At 48.3% G+C, this 26,220-nt stretch overlaps 1 protein-coding gene across 1 annotated transcript in view; it reads left to right on the top strand.

Moving 5' to 3' along the window:
* Window positions 1–3,455: 3,455 nt before the first annotated feature.
* The window catches only part of COX10 (cytochrome c oxidase assembly factor heme A:farnesyltransferase COX10), a 136,649-nt gene continuing 113,884 nt past the window's right edge, over window positions 3,456–26,220 (top strand). Inside the window, exons 1-4 of the mRNA XM_075347958.1 lie at window positions 3,456–3,526; window positions 19,811–19,938; window positions 20,554–20,836; window positions 22,742–22,866. Coding sequence (XP_075204073.1) covers window positions 3,520–3,526; window positions 19,811–19,938; window positions 20,554–20,836; window positions 22,742–22,866 — 543 coding nt within the window. The 5' untranslated portion in view covers window positions 3,456–3,519. The remainder of the gene's footprint in view (window positions 3,527–19,810; window positions 19,939–20,553; window positions 20,837–22,741; window positions 22,867–26,220) is intronic.

Genomic DNA, 26,220 nt, shown 5'->3' with positions numbered 1-26,220 from the left:
CTAGTCTGAGAATACCAGACCACAGCTGTCCGCTTTACCTTGGCTGGTGATCCAATTTGGGGGGGACCCCACGTTTTTTGTTTTAAATTATTTATTTAATGTAAAATAACAGCGTGGGGTGCCCTCTGTTTTTGGATTACCAGCCAAGGTGAAGCTGCCATCTGTGGTTTGCAGGCTGCAGCCGTCTGCTTTACCCTAGCTGGCTACAAAAGATATGGGGGACCCTATGTCGTTTTTTTTTTTATTCACCTATCCATCTTTCTATCTATCCATTATCTATCTGTCTATCCATCTATTTATCTATCTATTATCTATAATCTATATTATTTATTGCTGTAAAAGCATTAAAAAACACAGAGACCAACCTGCAAAAAAAGCACCAATAACGCACCTGCGTTATTGGTGCGTTTTTTTAACTTCTTGAGAAAAATCATTTTTCTAGTGTGAACATAGCCTAACAGTCTATCTATTCAGTAGGACTATCAGCTGTGTATCCACCAGACGTCTGCACAACACAACTGATGGTCCCAACCCCATTTATAAGGCAAGAACTCCCACTTATTAAACCTGACAGGGCACACCTGTGAAGTGAGAACCATTTCCAGTGACTACCTCTTCAAGCTCATCAAGAGAATGCCAAGAGTGTGCAAAGCAGTAATCAAAGCAAAAGGTGGCTACTTTGAAGAACCTAGAATATAAGACATATTTTCAGTTGTTTCACAATTTTTTGTTAAGTATTTCATTCCACATGTGTTAATTCATAGTTTTGATGCCTTCAATGTGAATCTACAATTTTCAGAGACAGGAAAATAAAGAAAACTCTTTGAATGAGGTGTGTCCAAACTTTTGGTCTGCATTGTATGTACACAGTAAGGGGCACTTTGCACACTGCGACATCGGTGGGGTGCAGGTGCGATGTCGGTGGGGTCAAATTGAAAATGACGCACTTCCGGCATCGCATGCGACATCGCAGTGTGTAAAGGCTGGATGATACGATTAACGAGCGCAAAAGCGTCGTAATCGTATCATCGGTGCAGCGTCGGCGTAATTCATAATTACGCTGACGCAATGGTCCGATGTTGTTCCTCGCTCCTGCGCCAGCACACATCGCTGTGTGTGAAGTCGCAGGAGCGAGGAACGTCTCCTACCGGCCTCACTGCGGCTTCCGTAGGATATGCGGAAGGAAGGAGGTGGGCAGGATGTTTACATCCTGCTCATCTCCGCCCCTCCGCTCTGATTGGCCGCCTGCCGTGTGACGTCGCAGTGACGCCGCACGACCCGCCCCCTTAACAAGGAGGCGGGTCGCCGGCCACAGGGACGTCGCACGGCAGGTGAGTGTGTGTGTGAAGCTGGCGTAGCGATAACTTTCGCTACGCCAGCTATCACCACATATCGCTGCTGCGACGGGGGCGGGCACTATCGCACTCGGCATCGCAGCATCGGCCTGCGATGTCGTAGTGTGCAAAGCCCGCCTAACTCCACCAGCAGAATTGTGAGTGCAGCTCTGGAGTATAATACAGGATGTAACTCAGGATCAGTGCAGGATAAGTAATGTAATGTATGTACACAGTGACTGCACCAGCAGAATAGTGAGTGCAGCTCTGGAGTATAATACAAGAGGTAACTCAGGATCAGTACAGGATAAGTAATGTAATGTATGTACACAGTGACTGCACCAGCAGAATAGTGAGTGCAGCTCTGGAGTATAATACAGGATGTAACTCAGGATCAGTACAGGATAAGTAATGTAATATATGTACACAATGACTGCACCAGCAGAATAGTGAGTGCAGCTCTGGAGTATAATACAGGATGTAACTCAGGATCAGTACAGGATAAGTAATGTAATATATGTACACAGTGACTGCACCAGCAGAATAGTGAGTGCAGCTCTGGAGTATAATACAGGATGTAACTCAGGATCAGTGCAGGATAAGTAATGTAATGTATGTACACAGTGACTGCACCAGCAGAATAGTGAGTGCAGCTCTGGAGTATAATACAGGGTGTAACTCAGGATCAGTACAGGATAAGTAATGTAATGTATGTACACAGTGACTGCACCAGCAGAATAGTGAGTGTAGCTCTGGAGTATAATACAGGATGTAACTCATGATCAGTACAGGATAAGTAATGTATGTATGTACACAGTGACTGCACCAGCAGAATAGTGAGTGCAGCTCTGGAGTATAATACAGGATGTAACTCAGGATCAGTACAGGATAAGTAATGTAATGTATGTACACAGTGACTGCACCAGCAGAATAGTGAGTGCAGCTCTGGAGTATAATACAGGATGTAACTCAGGATCAGTACAGGATAAGTAATGTAATATATGTACACAATGACTGCACCAGCAGAATAGTGAGTGCAGCTCTGGAGTATAATACAGGATGTAACTCAGGATCAGTACAGGATAAGTAATGTAATATATGTACACAGTGACTGCACCAGCAGAATAGTGAGTGCAGCTCTGGAGTATAATACAGGATGTAACTCAGGATCAGTGCAGGATAAGTAATGTAATGTATGTACACAGTGACTGCACCAGCAGAATAGTGAGTGCAGCTCTGGAGTATAATACAGGGTGTAACTCAGGATCAGTACAGGATAAGTAATGTAATGTATGTACACAGTGACTGCACCAGCAGAATAGTGAGTGCAGCTCTGGAGTATAATATAGGATGTAACTCAGGATCAGTACAGGATAAGTAATGTAATGTATGTACATAGTGACTGCACCAGCAGACTAGTGAGTGCAGCTCTGGAGTATAATATAGGATGTAACTCAGGATCAGTACAGGATAAGTAATGTAATGTATGTACACAGTGACTGCACCAGCAGAATAGTGAGTGCAGCTCTGGAGTATAATATAGGATGTAACTCAGGATCAGTACAGGATAAGTAATGTAATGTATGTACACAGTGACTGCACCAGCAGAATAGTGAGTGCAGCTCTGGAGTATAATATAGGATGTAACTCAGGATCAGTGCAGGATAAGTAATGTAATGTATGTGCAGTGACTGCACCAGCAGAATAGTGAGTGCAGCTCTGGAGTAGAGTACACCGTGACGCTGCTTCCCATCTCTCAGAGCCTCTATATTGGTGGGGGCACACTCCTAGCCCCCTCCCATCAAATTGACATTCTATTAGGAAGTGATATTTCTGGTGATGACAGTCATAGGCCTACATAGAGCACTACAGGTCCCAGCAATCAGTATGTGTTATAACCCTGCTCAGCTGTGTCATATCAGGTAAATAACTATTGTCGAACTACGACTCCCAGCAGATCCCACCAGCTATCCATGTAGGGTCCTGTAGTGACAAACAGAAGGGTGAGGGAGGTGGTGAGATCAGTGCAATTCCGCAGCCGGCATGAGCGGGGGACACAGCGCCGCACATGTGACCTCTGGTGACCGGCCGGAACCGGCGCGGATGTGCGTCACCGGAAGCCGCTCCATGACGTGCTGGGCAAGATGGCGGCGCGCATGAAGTGAGAGGACACAGCGGGCGCAGGATGAGAGGTACCGGGGAGCGGGGCCGGGTTGTCCGTTGACACTGAGGGTGGCAGCATGGGTGCGATACTGCGGAGACTGCGCATGTCACAGCCTTAAAGGGCCTGACGTCATATCCCCTGTGTATAATCCGCAGTACTAGAGACGTCATCAGTGTAGGGGGCGGCGGAGAGTGACGTCACAGTCTCATATAGTCTTGAATTGTACTCCAGAGCTGCACTCACTATTCTGCTGGTGCAGTCACTGTGTACATACATTACATTACTTATCCTGTACTGTTCCTGAGTTACCTCCTGTATTATGCTCCAGAGCTGCACTCACTATTCTGCTGGTGCAGTCACTGTGTACATACATTACATTACTTATCCTGCACTGATCCTGAATTATATCCTGTATTATACTCCAGAGCTGCACTCACTATTCTGCTGGTGCAGTCACTGTGTACATACATTATATTACTTATCCTGTACTGATCCTGAGTTACCTCCTGTATTATGCTCCAGAGCTGCACTCACTATTCTGCTGGTGCAGTCACTGTGTACATACATTACATTACTTATCCTGCACTGATCCTGAATTATATCCTGTATTATACTCCAGAGCTGCACTCACTATTCTGCTGGTGCAGTCACTGTGTACATACATTACATTACTTATCCTGCACTGATCCTGAATTATATCCTGTATTATACTCCAGAGCTGCAGTCACTATTCTGCTGGTGCAGTCACTGTGTACATACATTACATTACTTATCCTGTACTGATCCTGAGTTACCTCCTGTATTATACTGCAGAGCTGCACTCACTATTCTGCTGGTGCAGTCACCGTGTACATACATTACATTACTTATCCTGTACTGATCCTGAGTTACCTCCTGTATTATACCCCAGAGCTGCACTCACTATTCTGCTGGTGCAGTCACCGTGTACATACATTACATTACTTATCCTGTACTGATCCTGAGTTACCTCCTGTATTATACCCCAGAGCTGCACTCACTATTCTGCTGGTGCAGTCACTGTGTACATACATTACATTACTTATCCTGTACTGTTCCTGAGTTACCTCCTGTATTATGCTCCAGAGCTGCACTCACTATTCTGCTGGTGCAGTCACTGTGTACATACATTACATTACTTATCCTGCACTGATCCTGAATTATATCCTGTATTATACTCCAGAGCTGCACTCACTATTCTGCTGGTGCAGTCACTGTGTACATACATTATATTACTTATCCTGTACTGATCCTGAGTTACCTCCTGTATTATGCTCCAGAGCTGCACTCACTATTCTGCTGGTGCAGTCACTGTGTACATACATTACATTACTTATCCTGTACTGATCCTGAGTTACCTCCTGTATTATGCTCCAGAGCTGCACTCACTATTCTGCTGGTGCAGTCACTGTGTACATACATTACATTACTTATCCTGCACTGATCCTGAATTATATCCTGTATTATACTCCAGAGCTGCACTCACTATTCTGCTGGTGCAGTCACTGTGTACATACATTACATTACTTATCCTGCACTGATCCTGAATTATATCCTGTATTATACTCCAGAGCTGCAGTCACTATTCTGCTGGTGCAGTCACTGTGTACATACATTACATTACTTATCCTGTACTGATCCTGAGTTACCTCCTGTATTATACTGCAGAGCTGCACTCACTATTCTGCTGGTGCAGTCACCGTGTACATACATTACATTACTTATCCTGTACTGATCCTGAGTTACCTCCTGTATTATACCCCAGAGCTGCACTCACTATTCTGCTGGTGCAGTCACCGTGTACATACATTACATTACTTATCCTGTACTGATCCTGAGTTACCTCCTGTATTATACCCCAGAGCTGCACTCACTATTCTGCTGGTGCAGTCACTGTGTACATACATTACATTACTTATCCTGTACTGTTCCTGAGTTACCTCCTGTATTATGCTCCAGAGCTGCACTCACTATTCTGCTGGTGCAGTCACTGTGTACATACATTACATTACTTATCCTGCACTGATCCTGAATTATATCCTGTATTATACTCCAGAGCTGCACTCACTATTCTGCTGGTGCAGTCACTGTGTACATACATTATATTACTTATCCTGTACTGATCCTGAGTTACCTCCTGTATTATGCTCCAGAGCTGCACTCACTATTCTGCTGGTGCAGTCACTGTGTACATACATTACATTACTTATCCTGCACTGATCCTGAATTATATCCTGTATTATACTCCAGAGCTGCACTCACTATTCTGCTGGTGCAGTCACTGTGTACATACATTACATTACTTATCCTGCACTGATCCTGAATTATATCCTGTATTATACTCCAGAGCTGCAGTCACTATTCTGCTGGTGCAGTCACTGTGTACATACATTACATTACTTATCCTGTACTGATCCTGAGTTACCTCCTGTATTATACTGCAGAGCTGCACTCACTATTCTGCTGGTGCAGTCACCGTGTACATACATTACATTACTTATCCTGTACTGATCCTGAGTTACCTCCTGTATTATACCCCAGAGCTGCACTCACTATTCTGCTGGTGCAGTCACCGTGTACATACATTACATTACTTATCCTGTACTGATCCTGAGTTACCTCCTGTATTATACCCCAGAGCTGCACTCACTATTCTGCTGGTGCAGTCACTGTGTACATACATTACATTACTTATCCTGTACTGATCCTGAGTTACCTCCTGTATTATACCCCAGAGCTGCACTCACTATTCTGCTGGTGCAGTCACTGTGTACATACATTACATTACTTATCCTGCACTGATCTTGAATTATATCCTGTATTATACTCCAGAGCTGCACTCACTATTCTGCTGGTGCAGTCACTGTGTACATACATTACATTACTTATCCTGCACTGATCCTGAATTATATCCTGTATTATACTCCAGAGCTGCACTCACTATTCTGCTGGTGCAGTCACTGTGTACATACATTACATTACTTAACCTGTACTGATCCTGAGTTACATCCTGTATTATACTCCAGAGCTGCACTCACTATTCTGCTGGTGCAGTCACTGTGTACATACATTACTTAACCTGTACTGATCCTGAGTTACATCCTGTATTATACTCCAGAGCTGCACTCACTATTCTGCTGGTGCAGTCACTGTGTACATATATTACATTACTTATCCTGTACTGATCCTGAGTTACATCCTGTATTATACTCCAGAGCTGCACTCACTATTCTGCTGGTGCAGTCACTGTGTACATACATTACATTACCTATCCTGTACTGATCCTGAGTTACATCCTGTATTATACTCCAGAGCTGCACTCACTATTCTGCTGGTGCAGTCACTGTGTACATACATTACATTACTTATCCTGCACTGATCCTGAGTTACATCCTATATTATAACCCAGAGCTGCACTCACTATTCTGCTGGTGCAGTCACTGTGTACATACATTACATTACTTATCCTGTACTGTTCCTGAGTTACCTCCTGTATTATGCTCCAGAGCTGCACTCACTATTCTGCTGGTGCAGTCACTGTGTACATACATTACATTACTTATCCTGCACTGATCCTGAATTATATCCTGTATTATACTCCAGAGCTGCACTCACTATTCTGCTGGTGCAGTCACTGTGTACATACATTATATTACTTATCCTGTACTGATCCTGAGTTACCTCCTGTATTATGCTCCAGAGCTGCACTCACTATTCTGCTGGTGCAGTCACTGTGTACATACATTACATTACTTATCCTGCACTGATCCTGAATTATATCCTGTATTATACTCCAGAGCTGCACTCACTATTCTGCTGGTGCAGTCACTGTGTACATACATTACTTATCCTGCACTGATCCTGAATTATATCCTGTATTATACTCCAGAGCTGCAGTCACTATTCTGCTGGTGCAGTCACTGTGTACATACATTACATTACTTATCCTGTACTGATCCTGAGTTACCTCCTGTATTATACTGCAGAGCTGCACTCACTATTCTGCTGGTGCAGTCACCGTGTACATACATTACATTACTTATCCTGTACTGATCCTGAGTTACCTCCTGTATTATACCCCAGAGCTGCACTCACTATTCTGCTGGTGCAGTCACCGTGTACATACATTACATTACTTATCCTGTACTGATCCTGAGTTACCTCCTGTATTATACCCCAGAGCTGCACTCACTATTCTGCTGGTGCAGTCACCGTGTACATACATTACATTACTTATCCTGTACTGATCCTGAGTTACCTCCTGTATTATACCCCAGAGCTGCACTCACTATTCTGCTGGGGCAGTCACTGTGTACATACATTACATTACTTATCCTGTACTGATCCTGAGTTACCTCCTGTATTATACCCCAGAGCTGCACTCACTATTCTGCTGGTGCAGTCACTGTGTACATACATTACATTACTTATCCTGCACTGATCCTGAATTATATCCTGTATTATACTCCAGAGCTGCACTCACTATTCTGCTGGTGCAGTCACTGTGTACATACATTACATTACTTAACCTGTACTGATCCTGAGTTACATCCTGTATTATACTCCAGAGCTGCACTCACTATTCTGCTGGTGCAGTCACTGTGTACATACATTACTTAACCTGTACTGATCCTGAGTTACATCCTGTATTATACTCCAGAGCTGCACTCACTATTCTGCTGGTGCAGTCACTGTGTACATACATTACATTACCTATCCTGTACTGATCCTGAGTTACATCCTGTATTATACTCCAGAGCTGCACTCACTATTCTGCTGGTGCAGTCACTGTGTACATACATTACATTACTTATCCTGCACTGATCCTGAATTATATCCTGTATTATACTCCAGAGCTGCACTCACTATTCTGCTGGTGCAGTCACTGTGTACATACATTACTTATACTGTACTGATCCTGAGTTATCTCCTATATTATACTCCAGAGCTGCACTCACTATTCTGCTGGTGCAGTCACTGTGTACATACATTACATTACTTATCCTGTACTGATCCTGAGTTACCTCCTGTATTATACTGCAGAGCTGCACTCACTATTCTGCTGGTGCAGTCACCGTGTACATACATTACATTACTTATCCTGTACTGATCCTGAGTTACATCCTGTATTATACCCCAGAGCTGCACTCACTATTTTGCTGGTGCAGTCACTGTGTACATACATTACATTACTTATCCTGTACTGATCCTGAGTTACCTCCTGTATTATACTCCAGAGCTGCACTCACTATTCTGCTGGTGCAGTCACTGTGTACATACATTACATTACTTATACTGTACTGATCCTGAGTTACCTCCTGTATTATACTCCAGAGCTGCACTCACTATTCTGCTGGTGCAGTCACTGTGTACATACATTACATTACTTATCCTGTACTGATCCTGAGTTACCTCCTGTATTATACTCCAGAGCTGCACTCATTATTCTGCTGGTGCAGTCACTGTGTACATACATTACATTACTTATACTGTACTGATCCTGAGTTACCTCCTGTATTATACTCCAGAGCTGCACTCACTATTCTGCTGGTGCAGTCACTGTGTACATACATTACATTACTTATCCTGTACTGATCCTGAGTTACCTCCTGTATTATACTCCAGAGCTGCACTCACTATTCTGCTGGTGCAGTCACTGTGTACATACATTACATTACTTATACTGTACTGATCCTGAGTTACCTCCTGTATTATACTCCAGAGCTGCACTCACTATTCTGCTGGTGCAGTCACTGTGTACATACATTACATTACTTATCCTGCACTGATCCTGAGTTACCTCCTGTATTATACTCCAGAGCTGCACTCACTATTCTGCTGGTGCAGTCACTGTGTACATACATTACATTACTTATCCTGTACTGATCCTGAATTACACCCTGTATTATACTCCAGAGCTGCACTCACTATTCTGCTGGTGCAGTCACTGTGTACATACAGTTAGGTCCAGAAATATTTGGACAGTGACACAATTTTCGCGAGTTGGGCTCTGCATGCCACCACATTGGATTTGAAATGAAACCTCTACAACAGAATTCAAGTGCAGATTGTAACGTTTAATTTGAAGGTTTGAACAAAAATATCTGATAGAAATTGTAGGAATTGTACACATTTCTTTACAAACACTGCACATTTTAGGAGGTCAAAAGTAATTGGACAAATAAAGCAAACCCAAACAAAATATTTTTATTTTCAATATTTTGTTGCGAATCCTTTGGAGGCAATCACTGCCTTAAGTCTGGAACCCATGGACATCACCAAACGCTTGGTTTCCTCCTTCTTAATGCTTTGCCAGGCCTTTACAGCCGCAGCCTTCAGGTCTTGCTTGTTTGTGGGTCTTTCCGTCTTAAGTCTGGATTTGAGCAAGTGAAATGCATGCTCAATTGGGTTAAGATCTGGTGATTGACTTGGCCATTGCAGAATGTTCCACTTTTTTGCACTCATGAACTCCTGGGTAGCTTTGGCTGTATGCTTGGGGTCATTGTCCATCTGTACTATGAAGCGCCGTCCGATCAACTTTGCGGCATTTGGCTGAATCTGGGCTGAAAGTATATCCCGGTACACTTCAGAATTCATCCAGCTACTCTTGTCTGCTGTTATGTCATCAATAAACACAAGTGACCCAGTGCCATTGAAAGCCATGCATGCCCATGCCATCACGTTGCCTCCACCATGTTTTACAGAGGATGCGGTGTGCCTTGGATCATGTGCCGTTCCCTTTCTTCTCCAAACTTTTTTCTTCCCATCATTCTGGTACAGGTTGATCTTTGTCTCATCTGTCCATAGAATACTTTTCCAGAACTGAGCTGGCTTCATGAGGTGTTTTTCAGCAAATTTAACTCTGGCCTGTCTATTTTTGGAATTGATGAATGGTTTGCATCTAGATGTGAACCCTTTGTATTTACTTTCATGGAGTCTTCTCTTTACTGTTGACTTAGAGACAGATACACCTACTTCACTGAGAGTGTTCTGGACTTCAGTTGATGTTGTGAACGGGTTCTTCTTCACCAAAGAAAGTATGCGGCGATCATCCACCACTGTTGTCATCCGTGGACGCCCAGGCCTTTTTGAGTTCCCAAGCTCACCAGTCAATTCCTGTTTTCTCAGAATGTACCCGACTGTTGATTTTGCTACTCCAAGCATGTCTGCTATCTCTCTGATGGATTTTTTCTTTTTTTTCAGCCTCAGGATGTTCTGCTTCCCCTCAATTGAGAGTTCCTTAGACCACATGTTGTCTGGTCACAGCAACAGCTTCCAAATGCAAAACCACACACCTGTAATCAACCCTAGACCTTTTAACTACTTCATTGATTACAGGTTAACGAGGGAGACGCCTTCAGAGTTAATTGCAGCCCTTAGAGTCCCTTGTCCAATTACTTTTGGTCCCTTGAAAAAGAGGAGGCTATGCATTACAGAGCTATGATTCCTAAACCCTTTCTCCGATTTGGATGTGAAAACTCTCATATTGCAGCTGGGAGTGTGCACTTTCAGCCCATATTATATATATAATTGTATTTCTGAACATGTTTTTGTAAACAGCTAAAATAACAAAACTTGTGTCACTGTCCAAATATTTCTGGACCTAACTGTACATTACATTACTTATCCTGCACTGATCCTGAATTATATCCTGTATTATACTCCAGAGCTGCACTCACTATTCTGCTGGTGCAGTCACTGTGTACATACATTACATTACTTATCCTGTACTGATCCTGAGTTACCTCCTGTATTATACCCCAGAGCTGCACTCACTATTCTGCTGGTGCAGTCACTGTGTACATACATTACATTACTTATCCTGTACTGATCCTGAGTTACCTCCTGTATTATCCCCAGAGCTGCACTCACTATTCTGCTGGTGCAGTCACTGTGTACATACATTACATTACTTAACCTGTACTGATCCTGAGTTACATCCTGTATTATACTCCAGAGCTGCACTCACTATTCTGCTGGTGCAGTCACTGTGTACATACATTACATTACTTATCCTGTACTGATCCTGAGTTACATCCTGTATTATACTCCAGAGCTGCACTCACTATTCTGCTGGTGCAGTCACTGTGTACATACATTACATTACTTATCCTGCACTGATCCTGAATTATATCCTGTATTATACTCCAGAGCTGCACTCACTATTCTGCTGGTGCAGTCACTGTGTACATACATTACATTACTTATCCTGTACGGATCCTGAGTTACATCCTGTATTATACTGCAGAGCTGTACTCACTATTCTGCTGGTGGAGTCACTGTGTACATACATTACATTTCTTATTCTGTACTGATCCTGGGTTACATCCTGTGTTATACTCCAGAGCAGCATTTATAGTTCAGTCATATTCTGCGCTGTCCGTGTTTCCTCTGTGTTCAGTGTCTTTATTGTAGAGAATTGTCACCTTTGTACTCCATTCAGCACTATAGTACATTGTTGCTTTATTTATGTAGTACTGACTCGCTGAATGGTTCTAGTTTCCTCTAGACCTCCTGCTGATAGGACCGCTGTACTTCAGAGCTGTGATCCTATAATTCTGCACCAGCATTGCATTCTGGGTGTAGTTGTCCATACATAGTGTGTGTCTCTGTGGGTTGTGATGCAGCAGGGGGTGTCCCGGGCGTCGGAGGATGTGTCTGGGAGCAGCTCATGAATTGGGTTTTCCGTGCTCCGCTGTTCTCTATCCTCCGTAGAGGTGACGGTCTCTATTCTGCCGTCCTCGAGGACAAGGGACGAGCGTTTACCTTCCTGTGTGTTACTGAAAGTCTGAGGAATCCGCTCTTGTGTCTTATCATCGTGCCATCCCTAAACCACTCCTTACAGAACGCACTTACCCAGAAAAATTGCAGATTTTTGGTTTTTTTTTTTTAAAACATCCAAGTAATGAAAATATTTCTACAAAACCCTGACTGCCGGAGGTCAGAAATACTTTATACTTTTACATGAGCCATTTTTTATTCTCAGCCCTATTCGGACCGAGTAAACAGTTGCCGCATGCTGTGGGTGGAATCCGATTAGTTTTCCCTCGCACCTATACAAGTCTATGGGTACGAGAGAATCATCGCACTGCACTCGCATTACACAGGTGTAATGCGAGTGCAGTGCGAGAATGGCATCAGCTGACAATGGAGGAGATGGGGAGATTAATCCCACCCTGTCCTCCGCGGCTGTGCTGCGATCGCAGGACTGCATCACAGCGACATGTCTCATGACACTCGCCTTACACAACAGCAGAGCGGGAGCCGAGTGTCATGCGATTGACTCGCATTAATGCCCGTGTGTCCCCAGCCTGACAGTGTAAAATTGGTGCTCTCTAAATAGCTCAACACACAGCCATTAATGTCTAAACCACTGGCAACAAAAGTGAGTACACCCCTAAGTGAAAATGACCAAATTGTGCCCAAGGTGTCAATATTTTGTGTGGCCACTATTATTTTTATGCACTCTTGGGCCTGGATCCTCTTCCATCCTCCATGATGACATCAAGGTGCTGGTGGATGTTAGAGACCTTGTGTTCCTCCACCTTCCATTTGAGGAGGTCCAACTGATGCTCAATAGGGTTTAGGTCTAGAGAGGCTGGCCAAGTCCAGCACCTTTTACCCTCAGTTTATTTAGCAGCTAGCAAAGCAGGGGTCTTGGAGGTGTTTGGGGTCGTTATGTTGGAATATGAAGGAAGGCGATCATGCTCTGCTTCATTATTTCACAGTACATGGTGGCATTTATGGTTCCCTCAGTGAAATGTAGCTCCCCACAGCCGGCAGAACTCATGCAGCCCCAAACCATGACACTCCCACCACCATGCCTGACTGTAGGCAGGATACACTTGTCTTTGTCTTCCTCACCTGGTTGCTGCCACACAGGCTTGACACCATCTGAACGAAATTAGTCTATCTTGGTCCCATCAGACCCCAGGACATGGTTCCAGTAATCCATGTCCTTAGTCTTCTTGTCTTCAGTAAACTGTTTCCAGGCTTTCTGGAGCATTATCTTTAGGGTAGGCTTCCTTCTGGGATGACAGCCATGCAGACCAATGTGATGAAGTGTGCAGTGTATGGTCTGAGCACTGACAGGCGGACCCTCCACACCTGTATCCTCTGCAGCAATGCTGGCAGCACTCATATGTCTAGTTTGGAATGTCGACCTCTGGATATGACGCTGAGCACGTGCACTCAACATCTTTAATCGACAATGGCGAGGCCTGATCTGAGTGGATCCTGTCTTGTTAAACCGCTGTATGGTTTTGGCCACCATGCTGCAGCTCAGTGTCAGGGTGTTGGCAATCTTCTTATAGCCTCGGCCATCTTTATGTAGAGGAACAATTCTTTTTCTCAGATCCTCAGAGAATTCTTGGCCATATTGAACTTCCAGTGACCAGTATGAGAGTGTGTGAGGGATAACACCAAATGTAACACCCCTGCTCCCCATTCACACCGGAGACCTTGTAACTCTAATGAGTCACATTACACCAGGGAAGGAATATGGCTAGTGGCTGTGTGTTGAGTTATTTAGAGGGCACCACATTTACACTGTGATACAAGGGGCTGCTGATAAGTCTTTGGCTTTGTGATCTTTGTTTCTATGGCAACGAATGTTACATCACATGAAGCCTTATGTATCTAATATACATTTTCAAAATGTTGTGTTTGTTGCTTATGGCAACAGTGTTGTATGCAAGCGGGGAAACAAAATAGCAGAGTCTAATGTGATATTCACACCAACTGAGAGCAGAGGAGGGATAACATTCTTGTTTCTGCAAGGAAAGTCTGTGAAGGATATTCATGGTGATATGTCGCAGACATTGGAGGATCAATGCCCTTCATATTCCACAGTTAAGAACTTGGTTGCCAAATTTAAAACGGGCCACTTCAGCACCAATGATGAGGAACGTCCTGGATGACCGAGAATGGTTGGTGTCCCGGAGATCGACAATGCTGTGCACAACCTCATACTGGAGAATCGACGAATTTCAGCTAAAGCAATAGCAGACATCATGGGGATTTCCCGTGAACGTGTTTGTGTCATTATCCATGAACATTTGGACTTGAGGAAGCTATCTGCAAAGAGGGTCCCCAAATGTTTGATAACAGATGAGAGAAGCATGCGAGTGAACTTCCCGGTCCATTTGTCAGTGTTTCCAGACTGCTAAGAACTTCCTGGATGGACTGGTCACTATAGATGAGACCTGGATTTATTTGTATGACCCTGAAAACAAGGAGCAGTCAAAAGAGTGGAGGCACCATGGTTCTCCTCGTCCAAAGAAGTTCAGGGTGCAAAAATCAGCCACTAAGGTGATGGTGTCTGTGTTCTGGGATGAGGAGGGCGTGCTGCTAGTGGACTACCTTCAAAAGAGTTCCACCATGAATGCAAGATATTACATTGCACTTTTGGACCAATTGAAGGCAGCTCTGAAAACCAAAAGGCATGACAAGCTGTCCAAAGGAATCTTGTTCCTGCAAGACAATGTCTCCTCTCACACTGCACAAGCAACTACGGCAAAACTGTCAGAGCTGGACTTCCAGCTGGTTATTCACCCGATGTTGCTCCCTCCAACTATCTTCTGTTCCAAACCTGAAGAAACACCTCAATGGTACGAAATCTCACACCATTTCTGATGCAATGGCTGCTACGGATGCCTGGTTTGAGGCACAACCGAAATCCTTCTTTTTGCTAGGCTTACAGAACTTGGAATACCGATGTAAGAAGTGTGGTGACATCAGTGGAATGTGGAATAAATGTAAAGTTTCATCATTCTATCTTTGTTTCTTTCTGGGTAAAGCCAAAGACTTATCAGCAGTACAAGCTGTAGACTGACTACTGTACATTGTATCTGGGTCATATCTTCGGTGCTGTCCCATGAAAATGTATAAAATGTGAGGGGTGTACTCACTTTTGGGACATACTTTATTGAGGATATAAATGGTGGTGAGGATGGATATTTGGTTTGATGACATCACTACCCAGAAGACAGGAGGGATGTGATGTCATCAGATCTCGAGCTCTTCTGTGCTCCTCGGTCCCGGGTCGGTGGCTTGTATAATGCCGGGCCTGTGTGCGGCGCCCGGTCCTGCCTGTGGTGTTTACCTCCTCACCTGATGGTCGGCATTAATCCTCCCGGTGAGGTCACCCTCCGCTCTCCAGGATAACAGGCCTCTATGTCGTTTCTCATTTCCCTCCGAGTCCACATAAACGGCCCCAGGACGACGCGGCGAGTGGAAAAATGTGAGCGCGATGTTTGTTTAATGATCTGGTGAAGGCGCTCGCTGACGTGTTTTTACACCAATTACGCTTTCTTCCGTGACCAAAGAATATCTGATTGAGGGGGGTGTTTGCTTTACTGGAAAGTGGGAGCGAGCGAAAGCCGGACCCCAGTGTAGTCTCAGAACGTCTCCCGTGTACGAGGCTCCGACGGAAAACACTTCACTTTTCCAGGGAAAGCTTTCACTTTTCACCCCATGGCCCTGGCAGCTTTTGTACGGGGGGATAGAACAGCAGTTCCATATATCGGACACTGAATGTTTCTTTATAGAGCGATTCCCGGGACCCCCAGAGACATAGAATTACTGATTGTCATGGGTTAATACTGCGGTGTGTCCCATTGCCTCAAGAAGTGCCCGGCGTCTGATACCCATGTACTCAGTTAGGAAGGACCCTACCTGGGGGGGGGGGGGGGCAGAGATGTTCCTTCAAGGTCCTTCTCACATTTTGATGTGATATTGCTTTATGGCCTCGGGTAAATGACGTACATTTACGTCAAGGTAATTGCACTGGCACTGAGGTGGTGTCACTGGTGACAGACAGTCATATGGTTTCTGGCCATAGAAGGTCACAGCGTTTGGTTGCGCAGAATGCTCCCTGACTTTCCATTGTTCTTGCTGTCAGTATTCATTGTTATAGGTAGTTTTCATGCTGGATTCATCTCTCCTGCTTTTGGACCCAGCAGGAGGTCGCCTTCCACCCAGCTGCTGATTTATCAGCATTTTCTTGGTGTTTATATACCCCTTCCTTCCTGGGATTGGTGCTGGTGATATTTTTAGTTCCTTCAAGCTCTGGCTGCAAGCATGTGGCTTGTACTCCTCTGTGGTATTGTTGCTGAAAGCTTTGCTGTACTTCTACCGGTGTCATATGTGGATAAGTAGTACATGCACTTCTCCTGTGTGTCCCCCTTGTGTCTTCTGTAGTGTTTAATGGGATTGATGAAGAGCTCATCCCACCCGTTCCCTATTTAGGCCCAGCACAAGGGATACCTAGGGTCAGGTATCCAGCTCGACACATAGGTGCGGAACCTATCTGGGGGGGGGGTGAGGGACCCTAGGGACCAGCGGTAGGTTTGGTCAGGGGTCACCATCTTCCCTTTCCCTAGACACAGGGTTTCCCTTCCCTTTTGCTTGGTACTTCCCCATACTCAGCGTGCCAGGTGGTGACCGCAGGATGGGTATAAAATACAGCCGTTTGTGCCCACATCGAAGCAATCTCTGATCCCCTCAGTTATTTTTCTTAAGGCCATTTTTTTTGTCCTAAAGGAGGTCTATCTCCATACTGTACTTGTCAGCCTACATTAAAGGGAGTCTGTCAGCAGGTTTTTACTATGTAATCTGAGAGCAGCATGAAGTAGGGGCTGAGATCCTGATTTCAGCGATGTGTCACTTACTTGACAGTGTGTTATCAGCAGATTTTCACTACAGGACTGGCTGTCGTGTGCCTCCTAGTCCGTCCACATCACCACCGCTCATAGGTACAGTATGCACAGAGGGCTGCCTATCAGTGATCTGGTTATATAGGGCACAACACTGGCATTCTATCACTACTGTATTTAGGATACTAAGTGATAAATTGCTGGAATTGGGATCTCTGCCCCTATAATGCTGCTTTCAGAGTACATAGTAAAAACCTGCTGAAAGATTCCCTTTACAGGGTCAGTAAGGCAGCGCCGATGGATCTGTGTTTAGTCTCGGGTCTAAATCTACCAGAGTAAATTGGCATTTGGGTGCTGCCACCATGCGGGGGGTTGTAAGGAGACCCATGAGGCCCTTGTCACCTGCTGAGGGGAAAGGATCACTGAAAAACAGGACTCCAATAACATGGATCACATTGTGCCAGCGATGAACCATGTGGAAAAAAATATGGGGGATCTTCCATCTCATTGTTAATTACCTGTAAGGATTTGACCGTTGTGAAGATCCCGGGCACACGACTCCATGATTTATGGTACCCAGGGTCCCCAGCCTTGTAAGACTGATGCCTCCGCTCATCTCTCGGGCTCCGTTCTGCTAATTGAAAACCCCCTGACTGTCCCCCGATGGGCCGTTTTCCTGATAGAAGCACTGGTGCCGTTCCTTTATGTAGTGTTGTGCTAATTGAAGTTCCCCGGCTGGCGCCATCTTCTTGAAGGATAGCTCCCTTCTTCCCTCATGTAACGGCTGCTGGATGATGGTTTTACAAAGTGAATCTCCAACCATGTTGTCTTTAGGTTCAATATTATCAATGTCAATGAATATGATGATATATCTGTTATAAGGCCGGAGCGCCGTAATTATAGCACTCGAGATCCACCAATATCTGCATGCAGTCAGCTTCTGAGCTCCCCCTAGTGAATGGTGGTGTCGCAGGTCTGGCGGTGGTATTATGGTCAGGCAGTGGTATCGCTGGTTGGAGGCAGTGGTATTACGGTCAGGCAGTGGTGTCACCAGTTGGGCGCTGGTATCACCATTGCCTGTCGGGCTATGGTGTCACTGTTGCTGGTCAGGCGATGATGTCGCCGTTGCCGGTCCTACAACAATGGTGTCGTGATTGCCAGTGGGATGGTGGTGTCGCTGGTGGGATGGTGGTGTCGCTGGTGGGAAAGTAGTGAAGTGGTGTCGCTGGTGGGATGGTGGTGTCGCTGGTGGGATGGTGGTGTCGCTGGTGGGATGGTGGTGTCGCTGGTGGGATGGTGGTGTCGCTGGTGGGATGGTGGTGTCGCTGGTGGGATGGTGGTGTCGCTGGTGGGATGGTGGTGTCGCTGGTGGGATGGTGGTGTCGCTGGTGGGATGGTGGTGTCGCTGGTGGGATGGTGGTGTCGCTGGTGGGATGGTGGCGTCGCTGGTGGGATGGTGGCGTTGCTGGTGGGATGGTGGTGTCGTCGCTAGTCGGATGGTGGCGTCGCTGGTCGGATGGTGGCGTCGCTGGTCACATGGTGGCGTTGCTGGTGGGATGGTGGCGTCGCTGTTCGGTTAGTGGCGTCGCTGTTCGGTTAGTGGCGTCGCTGTTCGGTTGGTGGCGTCGCTGTTCGGTTGGTGGCGTCGCTGTTCGGTTGGTGGCGTCGCTGTTCGGATGGTGGCGTCGTTGTTGCTGGTCGGATGGTGGTGTCGCTGGTGGAATGGTGGTGTCGCTGGTGGAATGATGGTGTCGCTGGTGGAATGGTGGTGTCGCTGGTGGGATGGTGGTGTCGCTGGTGGAATGGTGGTGTCGCTGGTGGAATGATGGTGTCGCTGGTGGAATGGTGGTGTCGCTGGTGGAATGGTGGTGTCGCTGGTGGAATGATGGTGTCGCTGGTGGAATGGTGGTGTCGCTGGTGGGATGGTGGTGTCGCTGGTGGAATGGTGGTGTCGCTGGTGGAATGATGGTGTCGCTGGTGGAATGGTGGTGTCGCTGGTGGAATGGTGGTGTCGCTGGTGGGATGGTGGTGTCGCTGGTGGGATGGTGGTGTCGCTGGTGGAATGGTGGTGTCGCTGGTGGAATGGTGGTGTCGCTGGTGGAATGGTGGTGTCGCTGGTGGAATGGTGGTGTCGCTGGTGGAATGGTGGTGTCGCTGGTGGAATGGTGGTGTCGCTGGTGGAATGGTGGTGTCGCCGGTGGGACGTTGGTGTCGCCGGTGGGACGTTGGTGTCGCCGGTGGGACGTTGGTGTCGCCGGTGGTACGTTGGTGTCGCCGGTGGGACGTTGGTGTCGCCGGTGGGACGTTGGTGTCGCCGGTGGGACGTTGGTGTCGCCGGTGGGACGTTGGTGTCGCGGGTAGGATGTTGGTGTCGCCGGTGGGACGGTGGTGTCGCCGGTGGGACGTTGGTGTCGCCGGTGGGACGGTGGTGTCGCCGGTGGGACGGTGGCGTCACCATTGCCGGTAATACAATGGTGTTGCTGATTGGATGGTGGTTTCGCCGGTCAGTCTTGTTCTTATAGACTGCAAAAAAACAGCTGTTATTGCTGAAGGACCACTATATGGGGGAACTATATGGCAGCATTATAAATCAGTATGCCGCTCTTCTGACCTCAGCCTTGTTTCTTCGTTCTCCTCAGGTGTAGCAGGAATGTGTTTGGCACAGATCCACAGGATAGTGGCCGTGTCACCCGCAACGTGCCGCCTGCTCCGAACCTACAGGAAAAGAAGCGGCCGATGGCTCATGTTCCACCCAGCCAAACGTAAGGTACGTGCAGCCGTATAACGCTGATTTATTTCTCTCCCTCCATCACCCATACTGATGCAGAGCTTTTGATTTGTTATCTCTTCATCTTCTTTTTTGTCTCTGCATAGCCCTGAGGGTCTATGTCTGGTTCCACAAACGCCAGACCGTACCATCTTATAGCCATCGTATAGACATTATAGCTACGGGGCCTTCACCTCCTCTCGCATCAGACCTGATCGCGCTACTGTGTGGCAGCAGTGCCCACAGTGTGCTCGCAGTATCACAGCCCTCCTCCTCCACTGATACTGGGGGAACATCACATTGATATGATGCCACATAGAGAGGGATTGTAGGGATCATTATAAAAGAAAAAACAATCTAATCCTGACATGTGGAACCTCACGCCATTCCGAAGGTCCCATCCAAGACCAGAAATGATCACTACTTGACCACCGAAGCCACTGATTGAGGGTCAGATTGGTTATGGAGACTTTTTGCCCCTGTGTAGACCACCGGTGGCCGGGGACGTTTAGTACAGTTTCACATGTAGGGGCCATGATATAATTTTACTTCATGATGCGATATCAATCCTTTTCCATAAAATATCTTCTGACTTTGACCTCCGGTCTTTTCCAGTTTGTGACACATCCGGGGGTTTTATGCCAGAGAGCAAAGCCAAAGCAGGACCTGACCGAGCCGGTGATGGCAGAGGAGGGCACTGTGCCGGAGGTGAAGTCTGTGTCAGCCGTGCTGCCGATCAGAGACCCGGCCACCAGTCCGCCCTCCCAGGAAGAGACTTCCAACCAAACCAGCGAGCGACCAAAAGCTCCCACCGAAGAGAGAGGCTGGAAGGAAATAAAAGTAGATGTGTCCACGTTACCTGGAATATTGGCCCGGCTGTCTAAAATCCGACTGTCAGGTGAGTACCGATGTCTACGTCCAACCCACAGTGATGGTTACCCTCCCGCTATGTGTGACTGTGGCCATGTAAGGGTTAATTAGGTGCTAATTCTTTCCAGTATTGGAGTGAAGGTTTAATTAACAAAGTTTTAATAAGGCAATGAGATAAAGAAAAAGGAATGTCCCTTTGTTATCGGCGGCCGGAGGAGGTGATGGCTGGCGTCAGTGTAATGGATTCAGTAATTACCATACTCTGTGTAATGGGAAGCTATGAAGCATCATCAAGTCAGTGCTCCCCCTCATCTGAGGAAAATCTGTGACTGTGCACATATAGTACGCTTACCTTCCATGGGTTAGCTTGCCTTAAATCTCTGGTCCAGCTATCCCTGATACCGGCTGTTCCGGCAATCCTTTGACTTTGGTTGAGCAGCTATCCCTCATCTTGGCTGGTCCAGCGATTCCTCAAAACTCTGCTGCCCCGGCTTTCCCTTGACGTCGGCTGATCTGCTGGACCGGTTATCCACCGACCACGGCTGTCCTGGCCATGCCCTGACCTCGGCTGATCAGTTATCCCTCATTTTGGCTGGTCCAGTGAGTGATCCCCCGACCTTGGATGGCTTGGCCATCCCCGAGCTCGTCCCCTTCCAGCAATCCTCTGATCTCAGCTGGTCCGACAGTACCCCGACCTCAGCTGGTATGGGGATCGCTCCCACCTTGAGTGGCCCGACGATCCCCCGACCTCGACTGGTATGGCTGTCCCTGACCTTGGCTGGTCCGGCGATTTCCATCCTGACCTAGGCTGGTCCATCGATCCCCCCTGACCTAGGCTGGTCTGTTGATCCCTCCCGACCTTGGCTAGTCTGTCAATCTCTCCCGACCTCGGCTGGTCCGGCCATCCCCCGACCTCGGCTGGTCCGGCCATCCCCCGACCTCGGCTGGTCCGGCCATCCCCCGACCTCGGCTGGTCCGGCCATCCCCCGACCTCGGCTGGTCCGGCCATCCCCCGACCTCGGCTGGTCCGGCCATCCCCCGACCTCGGCTGGTCCGGCCATCCCCCGACCTCGGCTGGTCCGGCCATCCCCCGACCTCGGCTGGTCCGGCCATCCCCCGACCTCGGCTGGTCCGGCCATCCCCCGACCTCGGCTGGTCCGGCCATCCCATGACCTCGGCTAGTCCGTTGATCCCTCCTGACCTCGGCTGGTCCGGCCATCCCCCCCCCCCGACCGGTCCGGCCATCCCCCGACCTCGGCCGGTCCTGCCATCCCCCGACCTCGGCTGGTCCTGCCATCCCCCGACCTCGGCTGGTCCTGCCATCCCCCGACCTCGGCTGGTCCGGCCATCCCCCGACCTCGGCTGGTCCGGCCATCCCCCGACCTCGGCTGGTCCGGCCATCCCCCGACCTCGTCTGGTCCGGCCATCCCCCGACCTCGTCTGGTCCGGCCATCCCCCGACCTCGTCTGGTCCGGCCATCCCCCGACCTCGTCTGGTCCGGCCATCCCCCGACCTCGTCTGGTCCGGCCATCCCCCACCTCGGCTGGTCCGGCCATCCCCCGACCTCGGCTGGTCCGGCTTTCCCCCCGGTTTGGTCCAGCCATGCTCCGACCTTGGCTGGTCTGGTGATGCTCTGACCTTGGCTGGTCTGGTGATCCCCCGACCTTGGCTGATCCGGCAATCCCCCACCTTGTTGTTCCGGCGATTCCCCTCAACCCAGTCTAGTCTGGCAGTCCATCGACTTCGGCTAAAGAGCAGCCGTTATTGACCAAGTTCACTGTGGGGGGATTACATGAGAAGAGTCCTAGGTTGTGGGACATGGACCAGGTAGGTTCAGGTACCAATCATATGATATGTGGGTGACTTTTGGGGGACACGTTGCAGTCACATCCTACAGGGGCAGATACTATAACAGTACCTCTGGTGTTTGCAGCTTTGGTGGTGATCACAGCCTCGGCCGGCTATGCCATGGCTCCTGTGCCCTTTGACCTGAGCTGCTTCCTGTTGGCCTCTGTTGGCACCGGACTGGCCTCTTGTGCTGCCAACTCCATCAACCAGGTAAGTGGCCGGTGTTCTGTATGGATATATATGAGGCACCTGTTTGGATCGTTGGTTCTTTGTGATTTTTGTTTTACCCTTTCATCGGTCCCAATGGCTATGCTCATTGATCTCCGTAGCCCTATAGACGAGGGGCACCTCAAATGCTCAACCACCGCTCCTTTGCGATGAAAAGGAATGTGGGGCTCGGGATGCCCATCCTAGTGATCTGTGGTGGTCACTGCCATCAGACATGTTGTTATGGTCCTATCTGCTGTTTTGATCAGTTTTATACTTTGGGCTTTCATATCCATCCCATGATTTTATTTTGCTTGTGTTCTGGAACCGATCATTGTTACCAAACAAGCCTGTAGGTGAAAGTCTGCACCCCTCCAGTAGAACTATGAGCAAGTACAGATCTATTAAGGGGCTATGATTAGTGGGGGTGCCATCTGCGTTATTAGTGACGAAAGCCCCATATATTGAATGGAAATTGGCAGAACCCAGGAGTATCAGTGTCTGTATGGTGCCGTTATGGGTGCTCGGCTCATGATGTACAGACAGGCCAGCAAAGGCCATGTACAGGGGCGTTTATTCATTTAAGATTACCCAGTGTCCAATGGTATATGTGTTTTTGCATGATCTTGCTGCTCGTATCCCCCCACAATGAGATACGCCTGCTTTTGGTCTACATACCAGTCTAATATGGCCTGGGTCTGCCTTGATTCTCATGCGTTCTAACTTGCCATCCATTGTATTTCTCTTCTTCGGCATTCTGCCAGGACTATAGGTACTGGAACTCCCCTCCCCCTCTTTTCTCAGCATATATTGCTCCTGCCATGGCTTGCCCCGAACTGGAAGCCCCTGTTGGTTATGCCTGCATGCAGTTTGACATTAAATCAGGAGCAGATAGGTAAAGACTCTCCACAACTGACTAGAGACAAGCATTGTACTCTGTAGAAATATAAATAGCTGCCTCTGTTACCTGTAGAAGGACTAAGTCCCACTTGATTTTCCTGTAGCGGGACCAGGACCAGCCCCTTTTTTCTGTAGAAGAACGGGGACCCAACCCCTATTTCCTGTAAAGGAAAATGAACCCAGAACCTGCTGCTTTTCTTGTAGAGGAACCAGGACCCACTTCCGTTTTCTGTAGGACCAGGACTCACCCCAGTTTCTTGTAGAAGTACAGGGATCCTCACCGATTCTTGTAGAGGGACATGGACCCACCCCAGTTTCTTGTATAGGGACCAGGATACGCCCCCGTTTCTTGTAGAGGGACATGGACCCACCCCAGTTTCTTGTATAGGGACCAGGATACGCCCCCGTTTCTTGTAGAGGGACAGTGACCCACCCCAGTTTCTTGTAGAGGGACAGGGACCCACCCCAGTTTCTTGTATAGCGACCAGGATACGCCCCTGTTTCTTGTAGAGGGACAGAGACTTACCCCCGTTTCTTGTAGAGGGACAGAGACCCACCCCAGTTTCTTGTAGAGGGACAGGGACCCACCCCAGTTTCTTGGGGGTGGGTCCCTGTCCCTCGACGTTTCTTGTACAGGGATAGGGACCCACCCCCATTTCTTGTAGCGGGATAGGGACCCACCCCAGTTTCTTTTATAGGGACCAGGACACGCCTCTGTTTCTTGTAGAGGGACAGGGACCCACCCCAGTTTCTTGTAGAGGGACAGGGACCTAACCCCGTTTCTTGTAGAGGGACAGGGACCCACCCCAGCTTCTTGTAGAGGGACAGGGACCCACCCCAGCTTCTTGTAGAGGGACAGGGACCCACCCCAGTTTCTTGTAGAGGGACAGGGACCCACCCCAGTTTCTTGTAGAGGGACAGGGACCCACCCCAGTTTCTTGTAGAGGGACAGGGACCCACCCCAGTTTCTTGTAGAGGGACAGGGACCTACCCCCGTTTCTTGTAGAGGGACAGGGACCCACCCCAGCTTCTTGTAGTGGGACAGGAACCCGTCCCGTTTCTTGTAGAGGGACAGGGACCCACCCCAGTTTCTTGTAACGGGATAGGGACCCACACCAGTTTCTTTTATAGGGACCAGGACACGCCCCTGTTTTTTGTAGAGGGACAGGGACCCGCCCCGTTTCTTGTATTGGGACAGGGACCCGCCCCGTTTCTTGTAGTGGGACAGGGACCCGCCCCAGTTTCTTGTAGAGGGACAGGGACCCACCCCAGTTTCTTGTAGAGGGACAGGGACCCACCCCAGTTTCTTGTAGAGTGACCAGGACCCGCCCCCGTTTCTTGTAGAGGGACAGGGAAACGTCCCCGTTTCTTGTAGAGGGACAGGGACCCGCCCCCTTTTCTTGTAGAGGGACAGGGACCCGCCCCCTTTTCTTGTAGAGGGACAGGGACCCGCCCCCTTTTTTTGTAGAGGGACAGTGACCCGCCCCGTTTCTTGTAGAGGGACTGGGACACGCCCCCGTTTCTTGTAGAGGGACCGGGACACGCCCCTGTTTCTTGTAGAGGGACAGGGACCCACCCCAGTTTCTTGTAGAGGGACAGGACCCACCCCCGTTTCTTGTATAGCGACCAGGATACGCCCCTGTTTCTTGTAGAGGGACAGAGACTTACCCCCGTTTCTTGTAGAGGGACAGGGACCCACCCCAGTTTCTTGTAGAGGGACAGGACCCACCCCCGTTTCTTGTATAGCGACCAGGATACGCCCCTGTTTCTTGTAGAGGGACAGAGACTTACCCCCGTTTCTTGTAGAGGGACAGGGACCCACCCCAGCTTCTTGTAGTGGGACAGGAACCCACCCCCATTTCTTGTAGCGGGATAGGGACCCACCCCAGTTTCTTTTATAGGGACCAGGACACGCCCCAGTTTCTTGTAGAGGGACAGGGACCCACCCCCGTTTCTTGTATAGGGACCAGGATACGCCCCTGTTTCTTGTAGAGGGACAGAGACCTACCCCCGTTTCTTGTAGAGGGACAGGGACCCACCCCAGCTTCTTGTAGTGGGACAGGAACCTGTCCCGTTTCTTGTAGAGGGACAGGGACCCACCCCAGTTTCTTGGGGGTGGGTTCCTGTCCCTCTACGTTTCTTGTAGAGGGATAGGGACCCACCCCCATTTCTTGTAACGGGATAGGGACCCACCCCAGTTTCATTTATAGGGACCAGGACACGCCCCTGTTTATTGTAGAGGGACAGGGATCCGCCCCGTTTCTTGTAGTGGAACAGGGACCCGCCCCGTTTCTTGTAGAGGGACAGGGACCCACCCCAGTTTCTTGTAGAGGGACTGGGACACGTCCCCGTTTTTTGTAGAGTGACCAGGACACGCCCCCGTTTCTTGTAGAGGGACAGGGACCCGCCCCTGTTTCTTGTAGAGGGACAGGGAAACGTCCCCGTTTCTTGTAGAGG

Source organism: Anomaloglossus baeobatrachus, chromosome 5 (assembly GCF_048569485.1).
Source record: "Anomaloglossus baeobatrachus isolate aAnoBae1 chromosome 5, aAnoBae1.hap1, whole genome shotgun sequence".
In the NCBI taxonomy this organism is placed as follows: domain Eukaryota; kingdom Metazoa; phylum Chordata; class Amphibia; order Anura; family Aromobatidae; genus Anomaloglossus; species Anomaloglossus baeobatrachus.
Note: the sequence above shows the minus strand (reverse complement) of the source record. Positions and strands in the feature narration are given on the sequence as shown.